The 27,028-nt window shown below is 49.1% G+C and overlaps 1 protein-coding gene across 1 annotated transcript; it reads left to right on the top strand.

Annotated features, from left to right (window-relative positions):
* The first annotated feature begins 614 nt into the window (after positions 1 to 614).
* Positions 615 to 27,028, top strand: Rab40b (RAB40B, member RAS oncogene family). Its single transcript, XM_055592552.1, has 6 exons — positions 615 to 865; positions 20,445 to 20,505; positions 23,432 to 23,492; positions 24,164 to 24,241; positions 24,870 to 25,092; positions 25,593 to 27,028. The coding sequence occupies exons 1-6, from the start codon at positions 724 to 726 to the stop codon at positions 25,862 to 25,864; spliced, it is 837 nt and encodes a 278-aa protein (XP_055448527.1). The 5' UTR covers positions 615 to 723; the 3' UTR covers positions 25,865 to 27,028.

Here is a 27,028-nt window from a genome sequence, read left to right as displayed (position 1 = left end):
GGGGCCTGCGAACGTGTAGCAAGGACGCTAAGCCAGGATGACTCTAAATCTCTAAGTAACTTAGCGCAGGGAGCAGACCGTGTCCGACGGGCGCCGCTTCCCGGGGGGAAGGACGCGCAGGTTCCCGCCCCGTGCCCCCTGCTAGCCTCAAGGGCGCACGATGACAGACACAAACCCGGGAGACCTCCGGGTACCCACGCTCAGACCCGTTTAGAGGTGCACGTGTCCATGTGTCCATGTGTCCATGTGTCCACTTGGCATGACTTTGGCACATCTGACGCCTACACGGACGCGAGCACACGTCTCTGAGCTCTCGCACGAGCTTTGGAAGCGGGTCGGGCCGGCACGAGGGGCGGGGCAGGCTCTGGACACGCCCCCTCTCGCCATGCCTCTCTCCCATTGGCTGTGGCAGCGGGCCCCGCCCTCCTGTTCGCCCGGCTCCGCCCGTCACGGCCTCCATTGGCTGAGGCAACAAGTCCGCCCGGGCGGCGGTGGGTGTGGTGCGGAGGCGTTGGGCCGAGATGGACGAGCTCGCCAGCCAATGAGCGCGGGGATCCAGCTGGGCGACGGCGACCGGCCAGTGGCCAGGCCGGGCGGGCGGGGCGCTGCGGCTGTCAGGCGCCCTGGCCGGGGAGGCGGCGGTGGGGTCCGCGGCGCCCGGGGCAGCCCGCCGCCGCCTGCGCGCAGCCTGGGCCGGCATGGGCTGGGGGCTGGGCCGGCACGATGAGCTCCCCGGGCAGCCCGGTGCGGGCCTACGACTTCCTGCTTAAGTTCCTGCTGGTGGGCGACAGCGACGTGGGCAAGGGAGAGATCCTGGCCAGCTTGCAGGACGGAGCGGCCGAGTCTCCCTACGGCCACCCGGCGGGTGAGCGCGGCCGCGGCCCGCGGGGACGCAGCGGTGGGGCGGGGGTAGCGGCCTCTCCGGCGTGAGTCTGGCCCTCGGGGCGCCTGGGCAGGGCCGGATCCCGCGCGCCGGGGCAGAGTCCGGGAGCGGCCGGCGGTGGGCGTCCAGGGAGACGGCGGGTGTGAGCGAGGAGTCTGGGAGAAGCGCTCGGGACTGCGGGGGGCGTGAGCAGAGAGGCAGCGCGCCGTGGAGCAGGGGACCACGGGCCCCGGCCGTGACCTTTGGTGCGCGGGTCTGCAGCAGGGAGTAGCAAGACTAGACTCTCGGCCTCTGGTTCCAAGCACCAAACTCCGTCCTAAAGCACAGGACCTGGGGGGAGGGGGGGGAGAGAGGAGGAGGGCAGTGACCCCTCCCTCAGACAGCGGCTGTGAACGGACTTCTGCCACTGCCTTTTGGTGTGGTTGTGGGGTTTAACTCCCGGACCCGGGGCCTGTGGCCTCTGTTCTCCGGGCTTGCAGGCTGCTTCCTGCATCTCCAGGCCCCTGGCAATAGCACGGGGCCAGCAAGGCTCTCAAGCCGTGTGGTCCGGTGTCAGGAACTTCCAGCGTGGACGGCACAGACTGAGACCCGAGAGCGGGGGTGTGTCCGCAGCCCTGCCCTGGGCCCGGTGCTCAGCGCAGCACAGGCCTCACAGAGGCGAGAGTGAAACAGGGAACAAGCCCACCCAGGGCACGTGCGTCCCGCAGCGGAGGAGGGGGAGAACCTCGGTGATGCAGCCTGTCAGCGTGCTCTGAGAATGACGCGTGGCCTCTGCGGACTGAGACTCACTACACAGTTCTTCCAGGGCTAGGAGAAGAGTTCGGGAAGGACAGGCCAGGGCGGCGCTCACACCTGTCTCCCGGCTTTCGGGGGGGGGGGGGTGCCATGAGTTGGGGCTAGCCTGGGCTACAGTGTGAGGCCCCGTCTGGGGAGGGAGAAGAGGGAGAGGAGAGAACAGCAGGAACCTAAACAGACGGGGGAGAAGCGGACAGTAAGGCGGCCTGCTGTGCGGACAGGCTCAGGCTCCGCTCTGCACGCAGGTCCTGCTCTAGCCCACGGTGCGATTTCCTACCGCAGAGGCTCACAGCGTCCGGTTTTGTGTGGTAGCTGAAATAGCAAAGAATGCCTGGTATTCGCGCAGCATTTAAACGAACCCAGAACCGGCTAACTCTTTTCAACCGTGGCTGCTCCTGAATTCCTCGGGGCTCTCGGTCGCCAGCGGCCCAGCGAGGACTGAGGGCCTTTCCGAGCCGTTGCGCTGAGAGCACGGCGCCTCTGGACCGCGTTCTGGCCGCACACGGGGTTCCTAGGCCGCTCTGCTCTCTCCCTCAACACCCGGGCCCTTGTTCACTGTCTTTTCGGAATGTGATGTTGCCATGGTGAAAGCATTATGTCAACTGATTTCCTGATGGGTGATTTGCCTTTTCTTTAGGAATTTTTGATGACTGCTTTTCTTTGCCTTTCCTTGCTTAATCAGGCCGTGACTCAAAGTTTTGATACATTGTATATTCTAAGTTCCTAGTTAAAATTTTTTTTTTCAGCAGGACACGGTGGCACAAGCCTGTATTCCCAGCGCTCGGGAGGCAGAGGCAGGCGGATCTCTGTGAGTGCAAGGCCAGCCTGGTCTGCAAAGCCAGTCCAGGACAGCCAGGGCTACACAGGGAGACTCTGTCTTTTTGTTGTGTTTTTTTGTTTGTTTGTTTGTTATTTTTGTTTTTGAGACAGGGTTTCTCTGTGTTTCAAGCTCTGGCTGTCCTGGACTTGCTTTACTGACCACATGGCCTCGAACTCACAGAGATCCACCTGCCTCTGCCTCCCAATTGCTGGATTAAAGGCGTGTGCCAAAATGCCCTGCTGAGAAACCCTGTCTTAAAAAAACCAAAAACCAAACCAAAACAAAAAACAGTATTTTCTTAATTTCATTTAGTCCATAAAATATCTCCTATTGCTTTTTTTTTTTTTTTTTTAGTTAGTTTCTTGTTTGCTGCTATGAAGAATTGCTACAAGCTGGCTTAAGCAACAGAAGTTTACTCCCTTACGGTTTTGGGGTCTGGCAATCTACACATTAAGGCATAAGTAGGTCATTGTCTCTACATGTTGCTCTGAGAAAAAGTTTTCTTGTCTTTCAACTTCCAGAACCTTCCTGAGATCCAGGGCTCTTGGCCCCCTACTTGCTCCCAGAGACACTGGTAGCCAGCGGAGTCTCTCACGTCCCTTCACTCTCCTGCCTCCTTTATTCTCTTCAAGGACAGTGATAACTTTTTGTCCACACCTACGGTTAGACAGCCTCTATCTCACTACAGCCTGTGACCCCTTTAATTCCATCACAACCTCCTATGCTCTTTGCCAAGGACCCTAACATAGTCACAGATCATGAGGTTTGAACAAGCACATGGACAAAGGTCAGTTGTTCTGTCCTGCATGTTTATGATGGTCATCCTTGTGTATTTTCCAAATGCATTCACTTCTTTGCACTTGCTTTAGTCAGTTTTAGGTTTTGTTTTTGTCTTTGCCATCTGGTTTTCTGTGACTATCTTGTCTTTGTTGAGCATTTTGATTTTAGTAAATTGTTTACAGCTGTTTCTAATTTAGTTGTTAATTCAAGAATAATGTTATTTCAATTTTTTTCTTTATTTTTGCTTTTTTTTTCAATTTTTTTTAAAATTTCATTTAAAAAAATATGTCCTTGAGGGGCTGGAGAAATGGTTCCGTTAAGAGCACTCACTGCAGGCTGCAGAGATGGCTCAGTGGCTAAGAGCCGTGACCGCCCTTCCAGATGGACCTGAGTTCAATTCCCAGCACCCATGTGGCAGCTCACAACTGTCTGTCACTCCAAAATCTGACACCCTCACATAGACATGCAGGCAAAACACCAATGCACATAAAATAAATACTTTTAAAAACAGAAAAGGAAAAACTGTTGCAAAACCTCTTTGAATTCATAGTTTACGGACTTAACATTCTTGTTAGCTTGCTGTGCCGTGGGAGCAGTGATAGTGGGTTTTTTGTTCCTTGGGTTCTTTGTCATCTTTCCTTTTCTCTTAACTTTTTGAAGTGAGATACACATATAGAATGGTACACATTCTGCCCTTACACAGCTCGTGAACTTCCACAGATAAGACATGCCACTGCTGGCCCGGTGCTCTTGATTCCCTCTTCCGATCACCGTGTGCTCCTCGCATAGGCCTGGATTCTGACAGAAGGGCTCACTCTTGCCTGAATTACAGTGTGCGCTCTCGTGTGTGTGCCCCTCCCCCTCCTTCATGTGTGGGGGTTCTGCCCTGCGTACATGGCTATGCTGTTTGTTCTCGGTAACTCCCTGCAGGCTTGATGGTTGTGGGAACTTGTGGGCTCGGACACTAATGGCTTTCTTTGCTGTGCCCATTCGAAGTACACGATCTTTCATTTCTATTAGCAGTGCTGAGTTTGAGACAGGTGTATGGGCTGAGTGTGTGGCCTAGTCATGCAGCATGTACTTACCACATATGTGGCCATGGGCTCAGTTCCCATAAATACCACACCACACACACCACACACAATAACAGCCATGGATACTTAAACATAAATTTGACTTTGGTACATACTCCTAATATTTTCTAATTTACACTTCTACCAGTAAGTTATGAGAAGTGGTGGCTTATACCTTCATGAGCATGTTTTCTCTTACATTTTAGCTATTCCTTTTTGTTTAGTTTTTTAGATTAATTTTTATGAGTATTTTGCCTTCTTTTATGTAGGTACTCCACATACATGCCTGGGGCCCACAAGTATCAGAAGAGGATGTTGGATCCCCTAGGACTGGAATTATGGAATGTTGTGAGCTGTGTGCTGGTGCTGGGAACCAAACCCAGGTTCTTCACAAGAGCTTTGTGTACTGTTCCCCGCTGAGCCAGTTCATTTTTGTGTAAGGGCTAGGATGGGGCTCATCTGGCAGAGTGCTTTCCTAACACACATGAAGCCTAGGTTTGCTCCTCAACTCCATATTAAAAACAAGACACGGGGCCGGAGAGATGGTTCAGTGGCTAGGGGTGCTGGCTGCTCCTCTGGAGGGTCCAGCACCCGCATGGTGACCCACAAGTGTCTGTAACTCCAGTCCAGGGGATCCGGCGCCAGCCATGCGTGCAGTGCATGCATACATGAATGCAGGCAAAACACCCACATAAATAAATCACTAAAACTACATGTTGTGGCACATAGCGGTAATTGCAGCATTCGAGAGATCAGATCGAAGCAGGAGAATCAGGAATTCAAGACATTACTTGGATATGTAACAAGTTCAAGGCTACACTAGATCAGCCTTAAAAACAAACAAACAAACAAACAAGAAATGTAAAGCATATGTTTAGGATTTTTATTTTCTCTGATAGCTAATAAAATTAAACACATTTTCATTTTTAAAAATTTCTTTTATAACATACTCAGGCCTGTCTTTTCCTTGTAGTTTGATTGTCTTTAGTAGGAATGTTTGAAGTGTGCTCTGACCATGAGACTGTGTCAGGCACTTGTGCTCTGCTCCGAGCATCATTCTCTCAACCCTTTAGTCATGATTTGTACAAACAGGAGACTGTTTTTGTTTTTTAATTTTTAGAGACAGGGTTTCTCTGTGTGGCCTTGGCTGTCCTTTGTAGACCAGGCTGGCCTTGAACTCACAGTGCCACTGCCCCCAGCTAGGAGACTCCAATTTTAACATTGGCCAAATTAGCAATGTCTCATAGTTAGACCTGAGTTTTGTGTAACATGTCTATTGCCAAATAGTGAAAATGTTCTTCTCTAAGTTCTGCTTTCTACCTTTGATTGATGGCTGCCTCCTAGCTGGAATACAGTGTGAGGCAGGGATTGTCTTTGTTTGTTTTTCTATTGTGTGATAACCATCACAACCCCAAAAGCAGTTTGGGAAAGGTTTTCTTTTTGTTTGTTTGCTTTTTTTTTTTTTTTTTTAAGATTTATTTACTTATTATTTACTCAGTATCCTGCACACCAGAAGAGGACTCCAGATCTCATTATAGATGGTTGTGAGCCACCATGTGGTTGCTGGGAATTGAACTCAGGACCTTTGGAAGAACAGTCAACGCTCTTAAACTCTGAGCCATCTCTCCAGTCCAGGGAAGGTTTTATTTCATCTTACAGCTTACAGTCCATTATGAAGGGAAGTCAGGGCAGGACCGAAGGCAGATGCTGCAGGGTGGCTGGCTTAGTTTGCTTTGTATATATACAGAGAGCGTTTGCCCAGGATGGCACTACCCAAGGTGGGCCCTTCCACATCAGTCGTCAATCAAGATGCCCACAGATTTGCCTACTAATCCAGCATGGTTCTCTCAGATGATCGAGCTTGTGCTGACAAAAACCAAACAAAAACCAACACCAACGAACACAGGAATCAACATGCATTTTTACTGTTTTGACGGTTAACTGTCCAGGTGAAGAGATGTCTTCCTTTCTGTGCTACATCTTTGACAACATGCTTGGGGAAACCTCGGTCTAAGCAGCTGGTCTGAACGTTAACCAGCTTCCCATTTCTCTATCAAATACCTGAGGTATGTGCTTTATTTAATTCACAGTTTTGGAGGGCTAATCCATGTCCAGCTGGCCTGATGCTTTGGCCTGGTGCAAGGTAGTAAGCCCATCATGGTGAGAGCACATTGAGAAGGAGAGACCCTTCTCTCAACCAGAAAGCAGAAGGGGAGCAAAGAGGGCCTGAGGTCTCACCATGACCTGAGGCTTCACACCAGCCCTCTCAAACTGTCATTCCCCAAACTGTCATCTAGAGGCAACCCCTAGGTTTCAGGTGGTGGAGGGCACTCCCTCGGACAGTAGCAGTTGGTTTGTGTCCTGCTGAGTATGCGCAGCTCACGCACGCTCTTCCTGTCCTGCTGAGGATTCCTGTGCCGTGTGTGTTCTCTTCATCCATGCCTAGATGAACCTCCCCGTGTGCCATCTTGGACCTTTCACTCTCTGTGGGCTCTGGGTCCTGCAGCTCTGAGGACCCTTGCTGGCCGTGGCGCCTGCTTCCCGGGGAGCTCTCTTCCTGTGGCGACAGGAGTCCTCCAGGCAGGCACGGAGCTGCAGAGGGCCAGCAGCCACAGCGCCTTTCTCCTCGCACACATCCCACCCAGCTCTCCCTCTGCCCCAGCTGGTGGCACCGCCATGCCAGCTGAGGCTTCCTTTCCCTGAGTGAGAACTTTTCTGCATTCTGTGGATGTCATCAGTGGTGAGGGAGGGTAGCAGATCAAACAGACGCTGAATACCACACCTGTTGCTTCCCGAAGGTTTCCAGCAAGACAGGTGTGCCATGTTCCTTGACTACTTCCTTCTTGGCTGTCTCCAGCTCCCTTTTCTCAGGAAAATCTCCCCACTTTTAATTTCATTTCCACTAAGAGGTAATAATGCTTCCCGTGTTTTGAGAGTGTGCTCGAATCCTTTCATAAGACAAAGTTGTGTTATCAGCGTGTTATACACAGCAGGCTTAGGACTGCACAGTGTGTGAAAGAGCTAGGTTCTGGACAGGCAGGTTGGCTCAGGGGGCTGTGCTGGATCCCACCACCCTCAGAAGTCTGTCCTAAGAGGTATCGCTCAGGAAAGTCCTCTTTCTTCCGTGCAAGGAGCATTACTCAGTGACCCAATTGTAATCTTTTCCCTTTATTTGCTCATGACAAGTGCTCTTCCCAGAGCGGTGTGTCTCCCCCTCTTTCTGTTCTGCAGGCAACCATACATTTTGCTCATTTACAAAGCTACCCTACAGGTAGAACATGATGTAGAAGGTCATTGCTTCCCAGGGTGAACTCAAGGGTTCTCACCTGAACCCATGCCCTCAGGAGAAGCTCCCTAAACAGGGGCTGCTCTCCCACTCTTTACAGACAGTGGTGCTACCTAGAAGCATACAGTAAAGTTTTAAATGTAATTTTTTAAGTTCAGAAATACTTCTGTATGCTTTAAAATAATAAAGCTGCATGTGATCTTTGGCCATACCGGTATTGACTGGCCCCCTGTGTGCTAGGCAATGCTCAAATATAGCCCGGTTTTTTGTTTGTTTTCTTTTTTTGTGATTTTCTTTTTTCATTTTTTTGTTACTATGTAGCTCTGGCTGGCCGGTAACTCACTGCCTCCGCCTCCTCAGTGCTGGATTAAAGGTGTGTATCACCCTGTGAAGCCATGCCATGCCTTTTTTTCTTACTTTTGTTTTTCTAGAAAGGGTTTCTCTGTGTATTGGCTTCTCTCAGTCTTGTCTGTCCTGTAGACCAGGCTGCCTCGAACTCTCAGAGCTCTTGGCCTCCCTGAGTGCTGGGAATCCAGTCAGGTGTGCTCCTTACTTTGTATTTTTCAGATAGGTTCCTCCCGGGCGGCCGGCCGGGCCTTGACTGCCCTAGGCAGCGAGTCCTGCACTTACAGTCCCGGCCTTCAGTGTGAGGACTGCGGCTCTGGGCTCCTGGAGCAATGAACCATATCAGCATGTGTTTGCAAGCTGGGGTGCCTTTTGCAGGACAAGATTTTAAAAAACATATTTCAAACTTTATTTTCAGGTTTATCTTAATTTAGCTTAATTTGCTGCCAGAGAATGATTATGCACAAATAAAATGCTGAAAAAAAAAACCAACACAAAACTGCAGTGTCCTAGGGGGTTCTACTTAAAAACCCAGAAGACGAGGTCCCAAAGGGTCATAAATAAAACTGTATTTATTTTTAAATGTTTACATTTATTAAGCAGTGCGTGTGCTCATGTGTGCGTGTGTTTGTGCTACAGCTCACATGTAAAGGAAAACTTGCAGATTCCACTATGTGAATCCTGGGGGTTTTGCACCAGGTTCCTCTCTCTGAGCCATCACTCAGAATAATTTCCAGAATGTATGCATGGGCTGTGGGGCATGGACTGGGTATGCAGACAGCGTGCTTGCCTACCTTGCATGCAGTCAGGGCCTCTCGTCAGCACTCCATCAAGTGGACACAGCGGCGCACGCTTAGCAGGCTGTCCCGGGTGGCAAAGGCGGGAAGAGCAGACATAAAAGCTCACAGAATGTCTTCCTGTTCTACGTTGTCTCACTCTTTTAGGGCGTGTTGGAAGCTGTGCTGTGCTTTGGGCGTCACCATCAGCCCTCTCTTTATCTCTTGGTGGCCTTCCACCCAGAAGCTTATGTATCCATGAAACAGTCTCCAGAAACCCTTGGAGCTAGGTTCTCTCGTCTGCGCTGGCCTGCACGGTGGCACAGTCCATGACAGTGGACTGGGGGGTCTGGTAGACCACTGCTGTGTGGTCTAACCGTTCCTGGGAGGCTGCTGACCCCTGTGAACCAGGTGGATAGAGGGTTTCTCTTCTTTAAAACAAAGCGTATGGGGGGGGTGCCCACACACATACCTGTGCTCTGCAGTCATTCACTGCCCAGAGAGGTCACAGGGGTTGTGAGCCACCATGGTGGGCACTGGACCCGGGGCCTCTGGAAGAACAATCACTCGCTACTAACTGAGGCACTTTTTAAAAGTTTTGTTGGTATTTACATAGGTTCTTACAGATTGGAAAATTGATGTCAAACTAGGAACTCATTATTGCATACCTTACAAAAAGAAACATAGTTGCACTGTCTTGGTAGAGTAACTGAACTTACTTAGGACTTTCTGGGCAAGTACAGCCATCCAGCAAGTCTGTACCCCTCTTCAGTCTGCTGCCTTCTAAGTGAACAGGCTTCTGGGAGTCTGGCTCACCCTCCTCAATTCTGGATTAGCATACACAAAGAACCACTGTTTGAACATGGCCGGGCTATGGTAATCTTGAGGCGTCTTTGATATTTCACATCCATAAAATAAGAATTTAGACTTTGGGGCTGACAAGATGGCTCAGTGGTTAGGGTGTGTGAGATCAAATGTCTACCACATGCAGTGCTTGCTGAGGCCAGAAGAGGGCACTGGAATTACAGGTGGCTGAGTTGCCACATGGGTGCTGGGAATTAAACCCAGGTTCGTTCACTTTGTTTTGTTTTGTTTTCTTTCTCTGTGTAGACCAGGCTGGCCTCCGACTCAGAGCTCCCCCTGCCTCAGCCTCTAACGCTGGCATCAAAGGCGCGTGCCAGCACTGAGCGGCTGCAGCCAATGCTCTGCAGCACAAGCTCTCTCTCCAGTCCACTGACTTTAAACTCCTAACACACTGTACGGAACTCAGACCTCCAGCAGGTACATAGCTGAGTCTTGGACGCTTTGCTCTGGGGAAGCTGCCCTGTGATTTCCGTGTCTAGCCTGAGCTGAGAGAGTGCGCAGACACCTGTCAGGGCCCATGTGTTAGTGCCAGCGCTTGACAGCAGCCAGAGTCCAGGGTGCTGTGGGCTCTGCCTCGCTCTAGATACTGATGGCCGTGTCTTAGAGTCCTATCATGTTGTTGGTAGATAATCACACAGGCGGCCAGGTGGTGGTGCACACCTTCCCCAGCACCTAGGCAGAGGCAGGAGGATCGCTGAGTTCAAGGCCCGGTCTGCAGAGCAGGTTCCAGGGCGGTCAGAGTACACAGAGAAACACTGTCTCGACAAACAATTACACAGGAGGCCCTTACAAATGCTCCTCAAGTTTTGGGCCTGAGGCAAAATGGGCCTCAAACTTTTGTTACATTGTACGGGTGGTGTATTCCAACTTCCTTTAGTTCCTCTAAACATGACATTTGAATTGTGGCAGGATTGGTTTGATTGGCTTGATTAAAAACTAAAGCAAAGCAGGTTTATAGAGAACGACTCATAAATATCCATATTAAACAGTAATTGGCCTTGACATGTAGATTATTAATTAATAATGCAAAAGGTTATTACTGTAACAGGAAAACATTCGACTACTATGAAGAGTATAAAGTTCTCTCTTAAATTAGGAACTTATATGCACAGATGAAACTGGTTTCTTCCAGGCAGATGCTGTTCACGTCAGGGAGGTTGCTGACTGACTGCGGTTTGGGCAGAGTCAGCTCAGCATGGTACAGAAACCATCAGAATTGGGGTCAAATGGCTAGCGTGGGTGGAACCTGAGAGGAGGGTTTTCCACATCCCTGTGACCTCTTTCCTGGAGTGGCAGGCTGAAGAGTGGAGTGCTGTGGTGGTGGGGCTCCCTGAGCTGCTGGGAGAAGGGGCGGACACGGGGCCTTACAACAGCAATGATTCTCACAGAACTAAAGCAGGGCCTAGAACCACTGTGTCAGGTCATCTTGTTCCCTTCCTTGCCACCCCACCTCTTGGTGTCATCAATCCTTGGTTCTCTGGCATTACGCAGGCTGTAGCTGTGTTGTCATCTAGCTTTCCTGTATCTCTATATCTCCTACTGTCCTATGCGTATCAGGCGCCGGATTTGGGGCCCATATTAATTCATCATGGTCCTATCTTGGCTATATCTGAAAAGATCCTCCTATTTTCTATTTCAAAATAAGGTTATACTTTGGGATTCCAGGAAGACATGAATTTTTTTTTTCCAGGACAGGGTTTCTCTGTCCTAGACTTGCTTTGTAGACCAGGCTGGCCTGGAATTCACAGAGATCCATCTGCCTCTGCACCCCCAAGTGCTTGCTTGAATTAAAGGCGTGCACCACCACACCTGGTGAAGACATAAAATTTTGAGTGACAATATTCAATCCAACACACATGGCAATATCCAAATGGGTATTGTCCCCATTTTAAAGACAGGATTCTGCAAGGCAGGCCAAGGACTTGCTATGTAGTCAAAGATGATTTTAGACTTTTTTTTTTTTTTTTTAGAAAAGCCACACTATGTAGCTCTGGCTGGCTTGGATCTCTATGTTGACTAGGCTGGCTTCAGACTCTTAAAAGATCCGCCTGCTTCTGTCTCCTGAGTGCCTATGTCACCACACCCAAGAACCCTGAACTTCTAACGCTTCTGTCTCACCTCCTGAGTGCTGGGATCATAGACATATACCACCACCATTCCTGGTTTATGCAGGACTGAGCATCAAACCCAGAGCTTTGTGCATGCTGGGACAAGAAGTCTACCAACTGAGCTACACTGGCAACCTGGTGTTACTCTTCTCGTGAAAGCAGAACTGAGAATCGGGACCCCCAAAGGACTTCCCCCAAAGTCAGCCTCATGCTTAGGGCCCTCGCCCTGGACTGTTCCTACGAAGCTTTCCTGGTCGCCTGGTCACTGGGCTACCCCAGCCTGACAAGCTTGCAGATGGTCATCTGTTTTAGTTGCCTTTATCCAACCTCCCTAGTAATGTTTTCTAAATTGCAAAGGAGAGAAGATGGATAAATGTGAAAATAACTCTTAAAAAGATCTCCTTTCTTTTCTGTGAGTGGGTGTCTGGCCTGCACACTTGTCCGGATGCTATATGTGCGCGTGATGCCCAGGGGTGTCAGAAGTGGCCTCAGGCCCGTGGACGGGAGTTACAGGGTTCGCTGCTGCAGTTCTGTTCTTGTTGGTTTTCTGAGACAGGATTTCTCTATGTAGCCCTGGCAGTTCTGGAATTTGCTTTGTAGGCCAGGCTGGCCTTGAACTCAGAGGTCCTCCTGCCTTTGCCTCCCAGAGTGCTGGAATTACAGGCAGATGCCACCTGGCTTTTCTTAGGCATTTTTAATCATGACAGAAAACCCATCAACTTGAACTGTGCCAGGCCCTGAGCAGGACAATTTAGCCTATTCCTTGTCTTAGTTCCAGGGAATGGGGGCCACAGAATGCCCACCTCAGCACACAAACTCAGGGTATACCCTGAGCTAGTGTGCCCTGAGAGGCTAGCAGCGTATCAGAGGAGGAGGTGGCACTGTGCCCTGTAGAAACCCTCTCCCAGGAGGATGTCTCCTAGCCTCTCATGTTCATGTCTGTTCTCTGGATAACACAGCTCTTAGCATCAGGGTCCACAGCTCACAAACACCAGGATGCATGCTCTTGGGTGCTCCTGGCAGCCCAGTTCCTTCACATTTTCTACTTACCTGAAAGGGTAAAGGCAAGACAAAGATAGGGCCTTATACCTGCAGTCACCTGCTCTTTCCAATCCCAGGACCTTTTTCAAGTTCAGGGTCCTGAATCACGATTCTCTAAAGTCGGATCCTAGGGTCTTCTAGATTAATGGGGAAGGTGGCTCCCTTTTCACGCCATCTTAACCTGCCCTAGAACAGACAGTGACTTGCTGTCCTTGGGCTGAGTGTAGTCACAGCCACCAGAGCCTCCTCTACATCCTCTGATGTAGAGGATGAGGCCTTTCCCTTAACAATGCACACACACACTGTGTTCTCTAGTGTCTGCTGTACCAAAAACGAACCCAGGAAGGGCACAGGACTCCTTCCAAGACAGGTGACGAAGACAGGCAATAACCACAGTGGTGTCCCTGTGCATATTTATAACAGGAGGCTGCTGAAAGGAGAACTTTGCTTCCCTTTCCAGCCTTGTCCAAATAAGAGAACAAAGAACAGACATTGTGTGTCCTGGGGAAAAGCAAAAGGCCAAGATCTTTATGGTAAAAATCATACCTGTAAGGTCAGAGTGAACCATTTTATGCTGAGCTTATTACAGTGGCCTTGAGTGTATTCACAGTGTTGAGCAACCATCACCACTATCCTCCTGTAGAATACTCTCCTCCTTCCCTGTGGGAAGCCACATCAGCTGCACCCACGGGTCTCCAGCACCTAATCTGATACCTTATATTTTAATCCAACTTGATACATTACTCAAAAGTCAGGTGCTCAGAAATAAACATGTTATAAATTATATTTAATCAATATTTGCACCATAAGTGATCTTCTTGTATGAAGGGGCACATTCCTGTTAGCTCATTCCCAGAAATAGAAAGCAGCAGCTGATGGAGGAGTCAAAATAGATCACTAAATCACTTATTCATCTAAGAGTCCTGAGAATAGACTGGTGTTTGATTTTTTCTTTTGTGTGTGTGAGGTTTTAAGGTTAAAACTCTCTTTCTCTTAATAACCCTGTTGTTCTGATTCACTCTGTGACCATTCTGACAGGCTCTGTATTTTAATCCTGTTATCTTTCAGTATTTACTGCATACGTGCATGCGCAAACACACGTTATTGTGTACCGTGTCACATATGTGGAAGTAAGAGGAAAGCTTGCAGGAGTCAATGCTCTTCTTCTAGTAACTGTATCCCAGGGATCAAATACAGGCAGCCAGCACAGCCATCATGTTCTCATAGTCTGAGTGGATTAGTCACGTTCAATGGATTTGACTCCTACTTTCTATGCTGACACTGACAGCATCGGTGTCAGAAATGTATCTTACAGATCAAAATGTAGCAAAGACAAGAAATAGAAGACAAAAAAATGAGGAGCTGATATCAAGAAAACATGGGAAAGAATAAAGCAAAATACCCCAGAAACTAAGTCCATGAAAGATTCTTGTATTGGTAAACCTAAACCTAGCTATGTGAGTCTCTGGCTTCTGTGTCTGTGTGGCTATGTTAGATATCTTTGATGAGAGAGGGCCTGACATACAGGCTCTGTGGAGGTGCTGGGGGTGGGCCACAGACCCTGATCAAGTGCCAGGACCAAACAGACACAGCTCCACAGCAAGGCAAAGGTCTCACTAGTGTTAGGGGTCCTGAAAGGGGCAGCTGTGTCCTGCTAAAGGATCTCTCAGGCTCCCTCAGGCCTCTGACCCTAGAAATCCAAATAAATGTGACTGACTCAGGTAATGGATAATTAGGCAGTGGAGGGTGGACGCCTGGAGGCTGTTTCCTCTGTCTCCCCTACATGTGGATGAGGCCTTGCTGCAATGCTATGCTTGCTAAAAGAGTGCTCCTAAGCCAGGTACATACAGGAATACAGCACGATGGAGCATCAGCAAAGGGCCAGAGTAGATTAAATTGACCATACAGGGCAGCTCCTGAGCAGCCCTCACTTGGTTCCAGGGTTTCCCTCTGGCTTGGTTAAAGGCCTTTTCCCTTCCAGCTAGTTTGGGATGGAAACAGTTCCTACTTTGGGTGCCTTCTGTGAGAATCTCACTGTAATCAACTCAAAAGATTTGTGTCTATTAACCAAGGCTGGGGCCAAATGCAGAGTCCAGCCCACTACAGCTGTTAGTTCAAAAACAGTCAGATGTTCATTTTCTCCTTTGTTTATATATATAAAAAAAAAGGTTATATAAAGGTTAAAAAAACATCCCAGAAGACATAGGTGCCAAAATTGGCGATGTAAACACTAAAGAGGCACTAATTTTTAGGTGCTTTCAGAGCCAGGAATGTAGTAACAAGCCCACAGAGGTGATAAGATCACATCAGAGCACAGGGGGATAATGGACACCCCCTGAGCAGCAGGAAGAGACAGGCCTGCACATGGGGTGGCAGGTGGACCACCAAAGGCCACCTTTATCAGGTTGGACCCAAGGTGCTGAAAAGACACAGCCATGCCTACCACAGGCAAGGACCTTTGAGTTGTGGCACGGGGATCCTTACTTCCAGCCAGGAAAACTGACACCAAGAGAAGCTGCAGGAGCTGCTGGTGTCAGGCCTGTGCACATCTGTGCATGGATCATCATGGCACAACAGCAGGACCTGAAGCCCCAGGGGTTATGCTTCCTGGTTTCACAGTGTCTACCCTGTGCAGAAGTGGGGAGAACGAGGCCTCCCCATCCCAGTGCACCAGATGGAATGCGTTCCTCCCACAGCTAGACATTGAGATTTCGATGACCTCCTCCCCTCAGCAGAGCTTCCTGGCCGGAAAGAAAGCCCCCTGGCCTCCTGTTCTGAGAGACAGCCTACTGGGAACCAGGAAGAAATGCTTTGCAGAACTAAGTCTCCTGGTACCTGACCTCATCCTCCTTTTCCAGAGTTAGAAGTAGGTTCCAGTTGTTTAGAAGTAACGTTACCTATGGTTTTATTAAGAACCCAGCAGTCTGGGAAAGCACCCACCTAGCCCTGTCCTAACTGCTCACTTACAGGGCTACAGAGAGGTGATGGGAGCAGTGCCCAGAGTGGAGACAAGGTGGACTCTGAAGAAAGATCAAATCAGTCACCACGGAGAGAAGGCCCCATAGGGGCAAGCCTTTCCTCACCAGAGCACAGCTGCTGGGAAAGTTACTCACAGCTCTCAGAGCTCTGGAGTCAAGCCTGCTGGTTCCTGCCCTTTGAGAACTGGTCATGGGGGAGGGGGGGAGGTCATTGGGCCAAATCACCGTAATAATGAAAGTCTGAGTTAAATTGTTGTTGTGTTAGGGTTAGTCTCCTCAAAGGCCAAAATGAAAATGAAATGTGCTCCAGCCTGTGAAGGCTGAGTATTCTGCCTGTCTAGAGAGAGACATGCTGAGGTAAGAATTATTATTTCCACATTCACAATAGATCTCTAATCATGTTTGCTCATTATCTCATGGAGAGACTGAAAAGCCATGAGCATCCCAGGGGAAAGAAACATTTTTTCAAAGTCAACGCTCTCCACACTCTGTCGTCTGGATGCCTCAGCGCTGGCCACAGGAGCACGGTCGGACAGTCTTGTGAGCTCCATGGATTTGAAGGTCTGGGGGAGGCCAATGTGCTGCTAGGGTGACAGAATGGACTCCTCCCGGGACCCAAGGGCGTAGGGATTCTCTCCTGTGGTCACACGAGGAAGCTATCTCAGGAGCTTAATGTGAGAAACAGACTGGCATTAGCGCCGAAGGTATCCACTGTGGGAATGAAGTCAGCAAATGGTGCGGAAACTGCCCTGCTATCCTCCAGGCTAGGAAACAGACAAAGGCAAGAAACATTGAGAGAAGGGCAAAAGAACACAAAAGTAGAGAAGTGGGGGAGGGCTGTCAGGGGTGAGACAGGCCCAGGTCAGGACATGTCCAAAGTCTAGGCCATGCCAGCATCTTTTCCCATTGTCACTAATGGGTTAGGGGGTACATTGTTTCTGACTCTGAGTTTCTTAAAAAGAACAGCAGTGTAAAAGTAACTTTTATTTGCCTGATTTGTCATCTCCAAAAGAACAGAGGTGCAAAAAGTAACTTTTATTTAACTGATAACCTAGGCCTAGTCCCGGAAGCTTCTGGCCTTCATACAGTTTAGGCCTAGAATGTTTTCAGCCTCTGAAACTTATTGCTGAATATGCTCACCCTTTCTAGTTCTTTCTGAACACTTGCTGGCTGGTTCAACTCAGCTGTTCTGGCCCAAAGTACTCTCCCAGATGACATTCAATCTGGCCTTTTTTTTTTTTTTTTTTTTTCATCCTCTGGATTGCTCTGTTTGGCCTCGAACTCCAGCAATCTGTTTTTAACCTTCTGGCTCCTTTTCATTCTCTGGTTTGGTCTCTCTTCAACCACTCTGTAAAACTGCCTGCTCTCTCTCTCTCTCTCTGTGTGTGTGCTGCTCTCTTAAGTAGCTTCCCTTTCCTCCCTCTTCTCCTGAGAGTTGGACATATCCTATTCTGTCAAATCTTTCTCTGATTCATCACTTTGTCTGCCGCTCAATTAGACATCAATTTCAAACATGGGTGCTTCCTTCTATAAACTATGTCTTCATTATTTGGGAATAAAACTGTGGACCTAAGCCTTTCTTTACCAGAAACTTGCTCTATACCAGCCTGGCCTTGAACTCAGAGACCTGCTTGCCTCTGTCTCCTGGATTAAAGGTGTGTGCCACCACAGCCCATGCTGTCTGCATTCCAGCTGAATCACACAGACCTAGGTCATCTTTGGATGTGATTTCTTGCCAGAGAAGCCATGTTCTGAATTAAAATTCCTCTACACAGCAGAGTTGTTTCTCTCTAAGGAATAGGATTTCATTTTTCCATTGAGTCATCTGACCACTGGCATGATGGACCATCTCCTCTGGACAGAATGTCAGCTTGACAGGAGACAGATGGAGACTCAGAGCCTTACTCTGAGACATGGACTGAGAGGGCTGAGACATGAGAACTGAGAGGGCTGGGGACTGGATAAGGGAGTTGGACCAGAAAAAGGAGGGGCTGTGTCACAGAAGGCAAGGATAGGGGATCTGTCTTTGACAATGGGGAAATGCATAGGTGGGTTCAGGAAGAGTTCAACCACTGTTCTGTCTAAATAGAACCAGAGCATGGAGATCTCAAGTTCTTGGACATCTGTTACCTGCAGACCTGGAGAGGAGCTACCTAAAGGAACTCATACATGGGTTCTCTCCTGCCTTCCTGTGCCCAGCACCCTGGAGAGGCAGCTGTAGCATTTCTGGGACTGCAGACCTGTAGTGGAAATCCAGACCTCTAGACTTCCTCAGGGAACTGAGCTCCAAGGCCGTTTCTTCAGTGTTGAAGATTGAAGGAAGCATGGCGAAGTTGTATGCCTGACTCACACAAGGTCTACTTTTCAGGCTGGACTACTTTTAATCTCAGCACTAGCGAGGCAGAAGCAGGCCTGCATCTGTGAGTTTGTGCCTAGCCTGGGTTATAAAGCAAGTTCTAGGCTAACCAAGGTTACACGGTGATACCCTATCTGAAAAAAGAAAGAAAGAAAAAAAAAAAAACCAAATGGTGGTGGCATGGGTTACAAACTCTGTGGTATTTGTGACACAAACAGTATGCTCTTTGCTGGTATCTTTTAATGGGCTCATTTTCTGGGCTCTGTTCTCATCAGCTCTGGGTATGGTCTAGTCTCCAAATCTGGCTACCCTCCAGGGGCACCAGAAGTGAACGCACAGTTTCATTCTTTTTTTTTTTTTTCTTTCAAAAAGCCTCAGGTAGCCCACACTAGCATGAAACTTGCTATGTGGGTGAGGATGATGTTGAAATGCTGACCTCCCCTGTGCTGCCTGAGCAGCGATGGCATCAGCACGCCAGCTCAGGGGAGTTTCTTCTTTGTTAACAGTATGTAGATGAGTGTTTTGCATGGATGTGCACCGTGTGCTTAACTCTGCATAGGCTAGGAGGGGACACGGGCTCCCCAGGAACTACAGTGACAGATGGTGTGAGCTGACGACTGGGTGCTAGAAACTGAACCTGGGTTCTCTAGAAGAGCAGCCAGTGCTCTTACGCCGTAAGCCATCTCTCCAGCCCCACCAGGTGGTTTCTTTGAGAAGCAGAAAAACAGTTTCTGTTGGTATGAAGGAGGGTGATTTTGGTCCTGGCATGATGGTGTACACATGTCATCCCAGTACATGGGAGGGGGAAGTGAGAGGAAGGTCTTCTTTAGCTACATAGATAAGTGGAAGTCAGCCTAGACTACATGAGACCTTGTCTCAAAAACCAAACCAAAGCAAAAGTTTGGAGGAATCTGGGATGCAGCCCTCGGGTAGGGCAGCTACCTAGTACAACCACACACTTTAGCATCTCTTCTCTTAGAGGAAAGGTGTGTTTGTTAAAATAAACGTTTGAGCTGGATGTGCTGGTGCACTCCTTTAATCCCAGCACTCAGGAAGCAGAGGCAGGTGAAACTCTGAGTTAGAGGCCAGCCTGGTCTACAGAGCAGTTCCAGGACAGCCAAGGCTACACAGAGAGACCCAGTCATGAAAAGCAAAAAGTAAAAGCTTGAGGAGGCTAGTGAGACAGGACAGCAGGTAAAGGCTCTTGCCACTAGGAGTAAGGCCCTGAATTTGACCCCTGGGACCCACAGGTAGAAGGAGAGGCTGTCTTGGATTCCACAGAAGTGCACAGATGCTGCGGCATGCATTCTTGCCTACGAGTGCAGTAAAAATAAAACCCAAAATGTGAGGGGCTGGTCAAAGGGCTCAGCTGGTAAACTGTTTTCCATGGAAGCATGGCGACCCCCCAAGTCCAGATACCCCCCTCGCCACAGCTTCATCGGAGGGGACTCATGCAATGGTAGGAGTCGAGACCCGAGTCCTTGAGACCCAAGTCCTGGACTTTGTCCTCTACCCTTCCCGAGTGCCATGGCCCAAACACAACCCCCACGACACTAAAAATAAAATCTTAAAGTAAGTGGAAAGACTGACCTGAGGTGCACAAACACAGACATGTATGTACACCCCACAGACACACACACACAGGCACACACCCTTGAAACGAGAGAAAGGGTTAGCATAATGTACAGTGTGCGGTCACTTGGCTTGAGGCTGCTCCCTAAGCCTACCTTCCTGTGCCACAAACTCAGAGCTGGCATCTTCCTGTCTGCTCCCACAATGCATTCCCTTCAGATCCCTTGTGTGACACACTGTTCCCTTAGCACAGCTGATATGAGCTCGCAAATGCAGTACATCATAGCTAGAACAAGGGCAGAGAGGTAAGGAAGGACAGATAAAGGATACAAAACCCTCCTGGCCACAAGTATAGCAAATCCACCAGCCACCAGGCCATCTATGGCTCTGAATGTAGAGTGTAAGGTCCAAGTCGTTGGCACCGTGGGATCAGCCCCGCACCTGGCTCAGTGCCTTTCCTCAAGACAGCAGTAGAGGATGACCAAGGCCCAGCATACCCAGTTGGGAAGTGCCCAGACACTGAGCTCGTGGCAGCCAACGTGGATGCCTGAGTGCTTGAATCTGAGTGGTTATCCACTGGTAGGTCCGTCTGGGGTTCAAGGGAATCTCCAGGCTATACAGTCAGGGTCTCACATACCTGCTTGTGAACTTGAAGCTATTGAGGAACCCTATTCTCTCTCAAGAGTTTCACATACTTCACTGTTCTGTCATGGGTCATGACTGAGGAAATACATCCCAAACCTAAGATGTCCTCAACCCTTTTGCAGGAATTGACCACAAGACGACCACCATTCTGCTAGATGGCCGAAGGGTGAAGCTGCAGCTTTGGTGAGTTGGGGGCTGCTCTAGTGAGGAGGCCCTGGCCCTGGAGCCAGGCCCCTCAGGGCCAGCTTGAGCTTGTGTCTTTCCTCAAAAGGTATTGACACAGTTATCTGGATCCATTGAAGCTCCTTACCCCATTACTCAAGGATATGTACACCCAGGTGAAGCTGTGTCTTAAGAGCTTTTGTTGACGGAAGAACCTCACCGATACCTGCTTCCTGTTTTGTTTCTCCTGGTGCTGTCAGGGATGGGTGACCATGACAGCCCAGTCCTCCCACCACCAGTTCTGAGTGTCCAGGTCAGAGGTCTGTTCTCGCACCAAGGGCAGAGGGCTTGTGGACAAGCTGAGCCACGCTCCCTCTGCCCTGGCTTCCCCTAAGGAACGCCAGGCCCAAGTTCAGATAAACAGCCCTGTCTTCCTTTTTCTCTAGACCCTAATGCTGGGAATTAGGGGTTCATTCTCCCTCCTGACTCCCCAACCTGTGGGGAGTTACAGCTGAGGTTAAGCCTTTAGCTCTCCTGGTTCTGCCCAAAGACCCTGAGTTCGTAGCTGAGTGTGGCCTACTTGCAGTGGAGTTGGTCTCCTGAGTCTGCAGGTCCTGCTCACTGTTTTTTTCTTCGGGAAGCTAGGCCCATTTTATTGCACTCTTCCAGAGGCCTGGGGACTTTTGTGATGCTCGAAACCAACCCCAGGAGCTAGAGATATGACCCAATGGTTAGGAGCACTGGCTACTCTTCCAGAACACCTGGGTTTGATTCCCAGCATCTACATGGTGGCTCACAATCATCAGAACCAGAGCATCTGATCTCTTCTCCACAGGCACTGTGCATGTGGTACACAGACATAATTACAGGCAAAACATCCATACACATACAATAAAAATAAAAATTCAAACAAACAGAAAAGAACCTGAGTCCTCTCAGATTGTGTGAGTTGCTGTGTCCACACTGACCCTTCTGTATAGCCACAGATTCCACTCCAGCTTCCTCACATCCAAGCCCAGCCCCTCCGCCAGCCTCCAGCCTCTTTCCTCTCTGTCTGTAGAGGGGCTGTGGCTGTGTGCAGGGGTCTCACCATGAGTCTGTGAGGACAGCACCACCAGCAGATATAACTCTGTTTTTCTGTCTTCTTGCCACTTTCTAGTGGTTTCCATGTGGGTTCTGTTGAGCTGGTCCTGAAATGTTTGATCACCTCACTTAGAACAGTGAGACAGTCCTTCCCATGTCTCGGCAGAAGTCAGTGCCGCCAGCTCATGCCCTTCCTGAGCCCGGCGCTACTCAGGTGCTGTGTTAGTCGGCAGCTACAGACGATGTATAACAGAATCACATCAATTCCGTGGCAGGTGAGGGCGCACCCGTACACACGGCCAGAAACTCTTCACTCTCACGATAACGCTGAAGTGGGCAAGCTGACAGCATGTGCAGCTGTGTGGCCACATAGCTTTGGACCAGACTGCCACAGTGAGCACCATAAGTGCACAAGGCCAGGAGCCCTCCCGGGAACACCCTTCCTCTTTCCTGGTCGTTTCTGGCATGCCAATCTAGCCTCTGAGTGCCACACTCCTGGTGTGTGCCAGCACCTGCAGAGCAGATGTCCTGTCAGTTTTTGTGTTGATCACCTGAGGGACTTGTCTGGAGGACCGGCTTATGGCGCAACTGACGTCAAGGAGGGCCCTTCCCTATCACTGAAAATATTTTCACTCTCTGCTGGGATGGAACCCAGTACCTTGCTTTCATGATGGAAGCATACTGCCACCAAGCTATGTCCCCAGTCTAAAATAACTTAAATTATATCAGGTTTACTTAAATGTCTGAGAACCATGTTAAAACCCATTGTTAGGTTTTTGCCTTTTTTGTTATTTTGAGTCAGGGTCTCACTATGTAGCCCTAAGGGGTGGGAACTTGCTATGTAGACCAGGAGTCGTGAACTCAGAAGCATCTTCCTGCCTCTTTCTACTGGGATTAAAGGGATGGGCCCCTATGCCTAGTTTTAGTTTGACTTTTTGTTTGTCTGGGTTTTTCAAGACAGGGTTTCTCTGTGTTAGGCCTGGCTGTCCTGGAATTCACTCTGTAGATCAGGCTGGCCTCAAACTCATGGGATCCTCCTGCCTCTGCCTCCTAAGCGCTGGGATCAAAGGTATGCACCACCACCACCTGGCTCTAGCCTGGGGAGATAGGTCAGTATTAAGAGCACTGTCTGCATTTGGTCCCTAGCACTATATATATATATGGCTCAAGGTTACCAGTAACTCCAGTTCCAGAGAATCTGACACCCTTTTCTGGCCCCTGCAGCATAAACACAGTGCACAAAAACTCACACAGATACACATAAATTAAAACAAACAAATCATTTTTGTAAGTAAATATTAAAGCAGTAGCACATACTCATAACCTCAGCACTTGGGAAGAGGAAGCAAGAGGATCACTGCAAGCCTGAGTCAAGGATGGGTCACATAAAGAAACCTGTCTCAAAACAAGTCAGATGTACTGGCCACGCTTTTGACCTCAGTGCTCAGGCCGAGGGTGCGGAGTAATACCCTTTCTCAGAAAGCAAACAAGGGCCTTCAAGATGCTTCAGCGGGTAGTGGTGCTTGCCACCAAGCCTGATGACCTCAGTTTGACCCTCTGAACCCGAATGGAGGAAGGAGGATCCCACAAGTTGTCCTCTAACTTCCACACATGTATCATGGCTTGTGCACATGCGTGCACGAACACACTTGTACAAACAACAGTGAATGATTCTAGAAGGTTGTGTGGATGCCAAGATCACACCAGAAGATTCAGGGTGACTTTGTGGCTTTGTCTTGGACTAGCACCTGATGGCAACCAACACAAAACTGTAAACATACTTGCTGTGGCTCCAAAGTCTGAGAAGGTGGTTTTTAGGGAGGAACAGCAATTTCCTCTTAACAGTCTCCAACATGTTTTTCAGGGACACCTCAGGGCAGGGGAGATTTTGTACCATATTCCGCTCGTACTCCAGAGGTGCACAGGTAAACAGCATTTCAAGCCTGGAGGTCAAGCTGATTTTGAAAAGTAACATTTTTCAAATTCTTACTTAGCCATCTCCTTTATGGCTGCTGGAGGATGAGGCAGTTGAGCTTATCTGTAAACAGATGCAGTTCTGATCATATGCTATAATCTGGTGGCTTGCGTGTATTCAGCACGCCAGACGCTGCGTGTGGGCGTGGGGACACGCATGTGCGTATCTGTATTTGAGCTTCTTGTATACGTGTAAGCATGTCCATGTGTCCACTCTATGGTGGGGAGGGGGCTTGCTCTGGGCTAGGTGGTGATGTCCCCATATCCTATGCCCCAGAGCGGCTTGTGGATATGAGTTCCAGCCTCCAGCTCAACTTGATATTTGAGCATCGGTCAGTGAATGCATGAAACATCATTGGAAATAATAACGTAACTTCCGCAAGGACTAGATGAATCAAAATTACATGCTTTTGTTTAGGGACCAGGCATAGTGGTGCATGACTCACATCCTAGCACTTGGGAGACAGAGGCAGATGAATCTCAGTGAGTTCCAGGCCAGCCTCATCTGTACAACGTGACACTGTCCTGATTTTAAAAATAATTAGTTTTGTCTCTACAAGTCTCTGGACCAAACTTGCCTTTATGTCCTTCTGTGTGCTGACCTTTGTGACTTCTCCCCCAGGGTGTGATCCTGGTCTATGATATTGCCAACCGATGGTCCTTTGATGGCATCAATCGATGGATTAAGGAGATTGATGAGGTAGGATGTATGATTTTGGCCAGGGAATGAGCCATATGGCTGTTGGTCAGAGGTTCCAGCAATCTGAAGAACTTCACCTCACGGCTGGACCCAACAGTGTGTGGAAAGGACCTTAAGGCCTCAGGAAACTGGGCTCTGCTATGCCTCTGCTCAGGCATGCAGGTTCTGTTTGCCCCACTCCCAATTGGTGGGATGGGACAGCTATTTACACAACTACTATGGAGACCTAGGCACTGAGCACCAAGCCTGCTGATTAGGGTCTTGTGGCTTTCCTAATAAAGGGTCACAGGCTGAGTGTTTTCTCCAGGTTCTGGAGGACAGAAATTGGTAGGGCCATGTTCTTCCAAAAGCTCTGGGACAGGACTCTTCCTGTGTGTCCCAGCTTCTGGTAGTTGAAAGCTATCCTTGGCAGTCACTCCATCCTGTGCCATCACTATCACATGGCACTTCCCTGGGCCCCCTCTCCTGAATGAGGGCACCAATCTTTAGATTAGACCCCTCCAATTCAGTAAGACTTCAGAAGTTGTTACATATACAAAGGCCATATTTACAAGTAAGGTACCCTTTGGAGGTTGCGGGCGGACATACCACTCAACTCCTTTTCCTTGCCTTTCTCATGCTCTTTCAGCATGCCCCTGGGGTTCCTAAAATCTTGGTGGGAAACCGACTGCACCTGGCCTTCAAGCGGCAGGTGCCCACCGAGCAGGCCCAGGCCTACGCTGAGCGCCTGGGTGTGACCTTCTTTGAGGTCAGCCCTCTGTGCAACTTCAACATCACAGAATCCTTCACGGAGCTGGCTAGGACCGTGCTGCTGCGGCATGGGATGGACCGGCTCTGGAGGCCGAGCAAGGGTATGCTAGGAGGGCCAGTTAAGTCTCCTTTAGCCCCATCAGGAGTGAGCTGGGTCTATAACCCCTGGACAATTGTCTGCCTCCTAGGGCCTATCACAAGGCTTTGGTGGCCATTCTCAGAAAACAAATGCATTGAGAGGCTAGGAGATGGTTCAGTGGGTAAAGGTACTTGCTGCCAACCTACCAACCTGAGTTTGATCCCTAGAACCTTCATGGAGGGTTTTGATCTCCACATATAGGTTGTGACATACAATAAATGTTCATTTTTTAATCAAATGTATTTGAAAGAACACTTACTACAGCTTTGGAAGGTCATGAGAGTCTTCTGTAGTCTGTATATGGGCAGAGTGGGGGCAGAACAGGGTTTGCTAGTCATCAGTGACACAGCCTCCCGTCTGACGTTCCCAGTTCCTGGAGGGAGGCAGTCAGATGTGGGCTCCCGCTGTGCCCATCCCTAATCATGGACACATAAAGCAGCAGTTCTCTTTTCTCTTTTCAAGTACTGAGTTTGCAAGACCTCTGCTGCCGAGCTGTGGTGTCCTGCACGCCTGTGCACCTGGTAGACAAGCTCCCTCTCCCTGCTGCTGTGAGAAGCCACCTGAAGTCATTCTCTATGGCCAATGGCCTGAATGCCAGGATGATGCATGGCCGCTCCTACTCCCTCACAACCAGCTCCAGCCACAAGAGGAGCAGCTTCCGAAAAGCCAGGACCAGCCACCCATCCCAGAGCCCACCCGGAAACTGTGCCAGGAATAGCTGCAAAATTTCTTAGAGTCCTGTCACCCCAGCTCCTCAGGAGGCTGAGCAACTAGTGAGGCCCTGCCTAAAAGTTAAAAAGCAGGAAGAGGGCTGGCTCCCTGGGGGAGTCGGAGGACAGAGACCTTTCCAGACCTGAAAACATCTCCACCTCATACGGTTATGCTTCTGCTTCATTTGGAATGGCCATGCCATGGATGTGGTACCCACGCCCAGTGTGTTGTGACGGACACTTTTGTGTGGATGTGCATGAAGCTCTTGTTCTAGACGTGAATGTGCAAAGGGAAAATTAGTATTCTCCTCTACTCTTGATACTATGAAATTCTGAGTGTTACTTTTATGATGATTGTTGTGCAACTTTTTCCGTAGCTGCTTTCACATGGCTGATAAATGTGTGTAGTGAGTACCTATCCAAGGGACTGTCAGAAGCTATGCTAATCAGATAGCCTGGCTTCACTGATGTCACAGAGGGGCCTTTTGCAAACCTTTTAGTGTCAAAGCCCCGACTTCTAAGAACTGCAGCAGCTGCAGAGGGAGACAATGTACACCAGGCCTATCCTGTTTGGTAGAACATGGGTTTGATAAAGTTTTTGCTATGTCGTTTACTACATTTTGAGATTAATAGGTAATCTATATTCATATTTTTCTGTAAACCTACATTTTTTGTACAAAGTATCCTACAAGTTATGAAGTTATGGGAAGAAAATGCCAAAGATATCTCCAATTTGAACATAATTGTTCAGCATTGTTTCAACAGATTAGCAAGGAGAAAGGTATATCAGCAAAAGATGGAGTAAAAACAGTATTCCTTAAGGAATTATTTCTCAATAAAGCGGATACTTGCTCCTGTCTTGGCACAGTCATGGTGTCTTTCTAGACCTAGGTACAGCACAGATCTGTTCCACTTGCCTCCTTCCTGGTTCACAGTGCTTGTCCCAAAGCTCAGCTTTGTCCTGCTGTCACCTTCAGAAAGGTTTCTTCCCAGAGAAGAAGTGCAGAGGAAGAAAGTAGCACTGGGTATGGTGGCTAATGCCTGTTTCCCAGTCCCTGGCGGTTGAAGCAATATTGCTGCTGTGATATCTGGGCCGAGGCCGAACTACATAGTGAGCTCCAGAGTTAAGAGAGTGGGACTTTTTCTCAACAAAATAGAGTGAGTGAAAATAAAGTACTACAGACAATA

The sequence above is a fragment of the Psammomys obesus genome, unplaced genomic scaffold, assembly GCF_907164565.1.
Source record: "Psammomys obesus unplaced genomic scaffold, mPsaObe1.curated_primary_1811, whole genome shotgun sequence".
Classification (NCBI taxonomy): domain Eukaryota; kingdom Metazoa; phylum Chordata; class Mammalia; order Rodentia; family Muridae; genus Psammomys; species Psammomys obesus.
This window is presented reverse-complemented; position numbering and strand designations above follow the sequence as displayed.

Bases quoted from the DNA above. Each gene is read 5' to 3' on its own strand.
- Rab40b (XM_055592552.1), top strand. From the start codon at position 724: ATGAGCTCCCCGGGCAGCCCGGTGCGGGCCTACGACTTCCTGCTTAAG. The intron at 20,506-23,431 runs GTGAGTTGGGGG...CATGTTTTTCAG, and splicing joins AGGGTGAAGCTGCAGCTTTG to GGACACCTCAGGGCAGGGGA. The intron at 25,093-25,592 runs GTATGCTAGGAG...TCTCTTTTCAAG, and splicing joins GCTCTGGAGGCCGAGCAAGG to TACTGAGTTTGCAAGACCTC.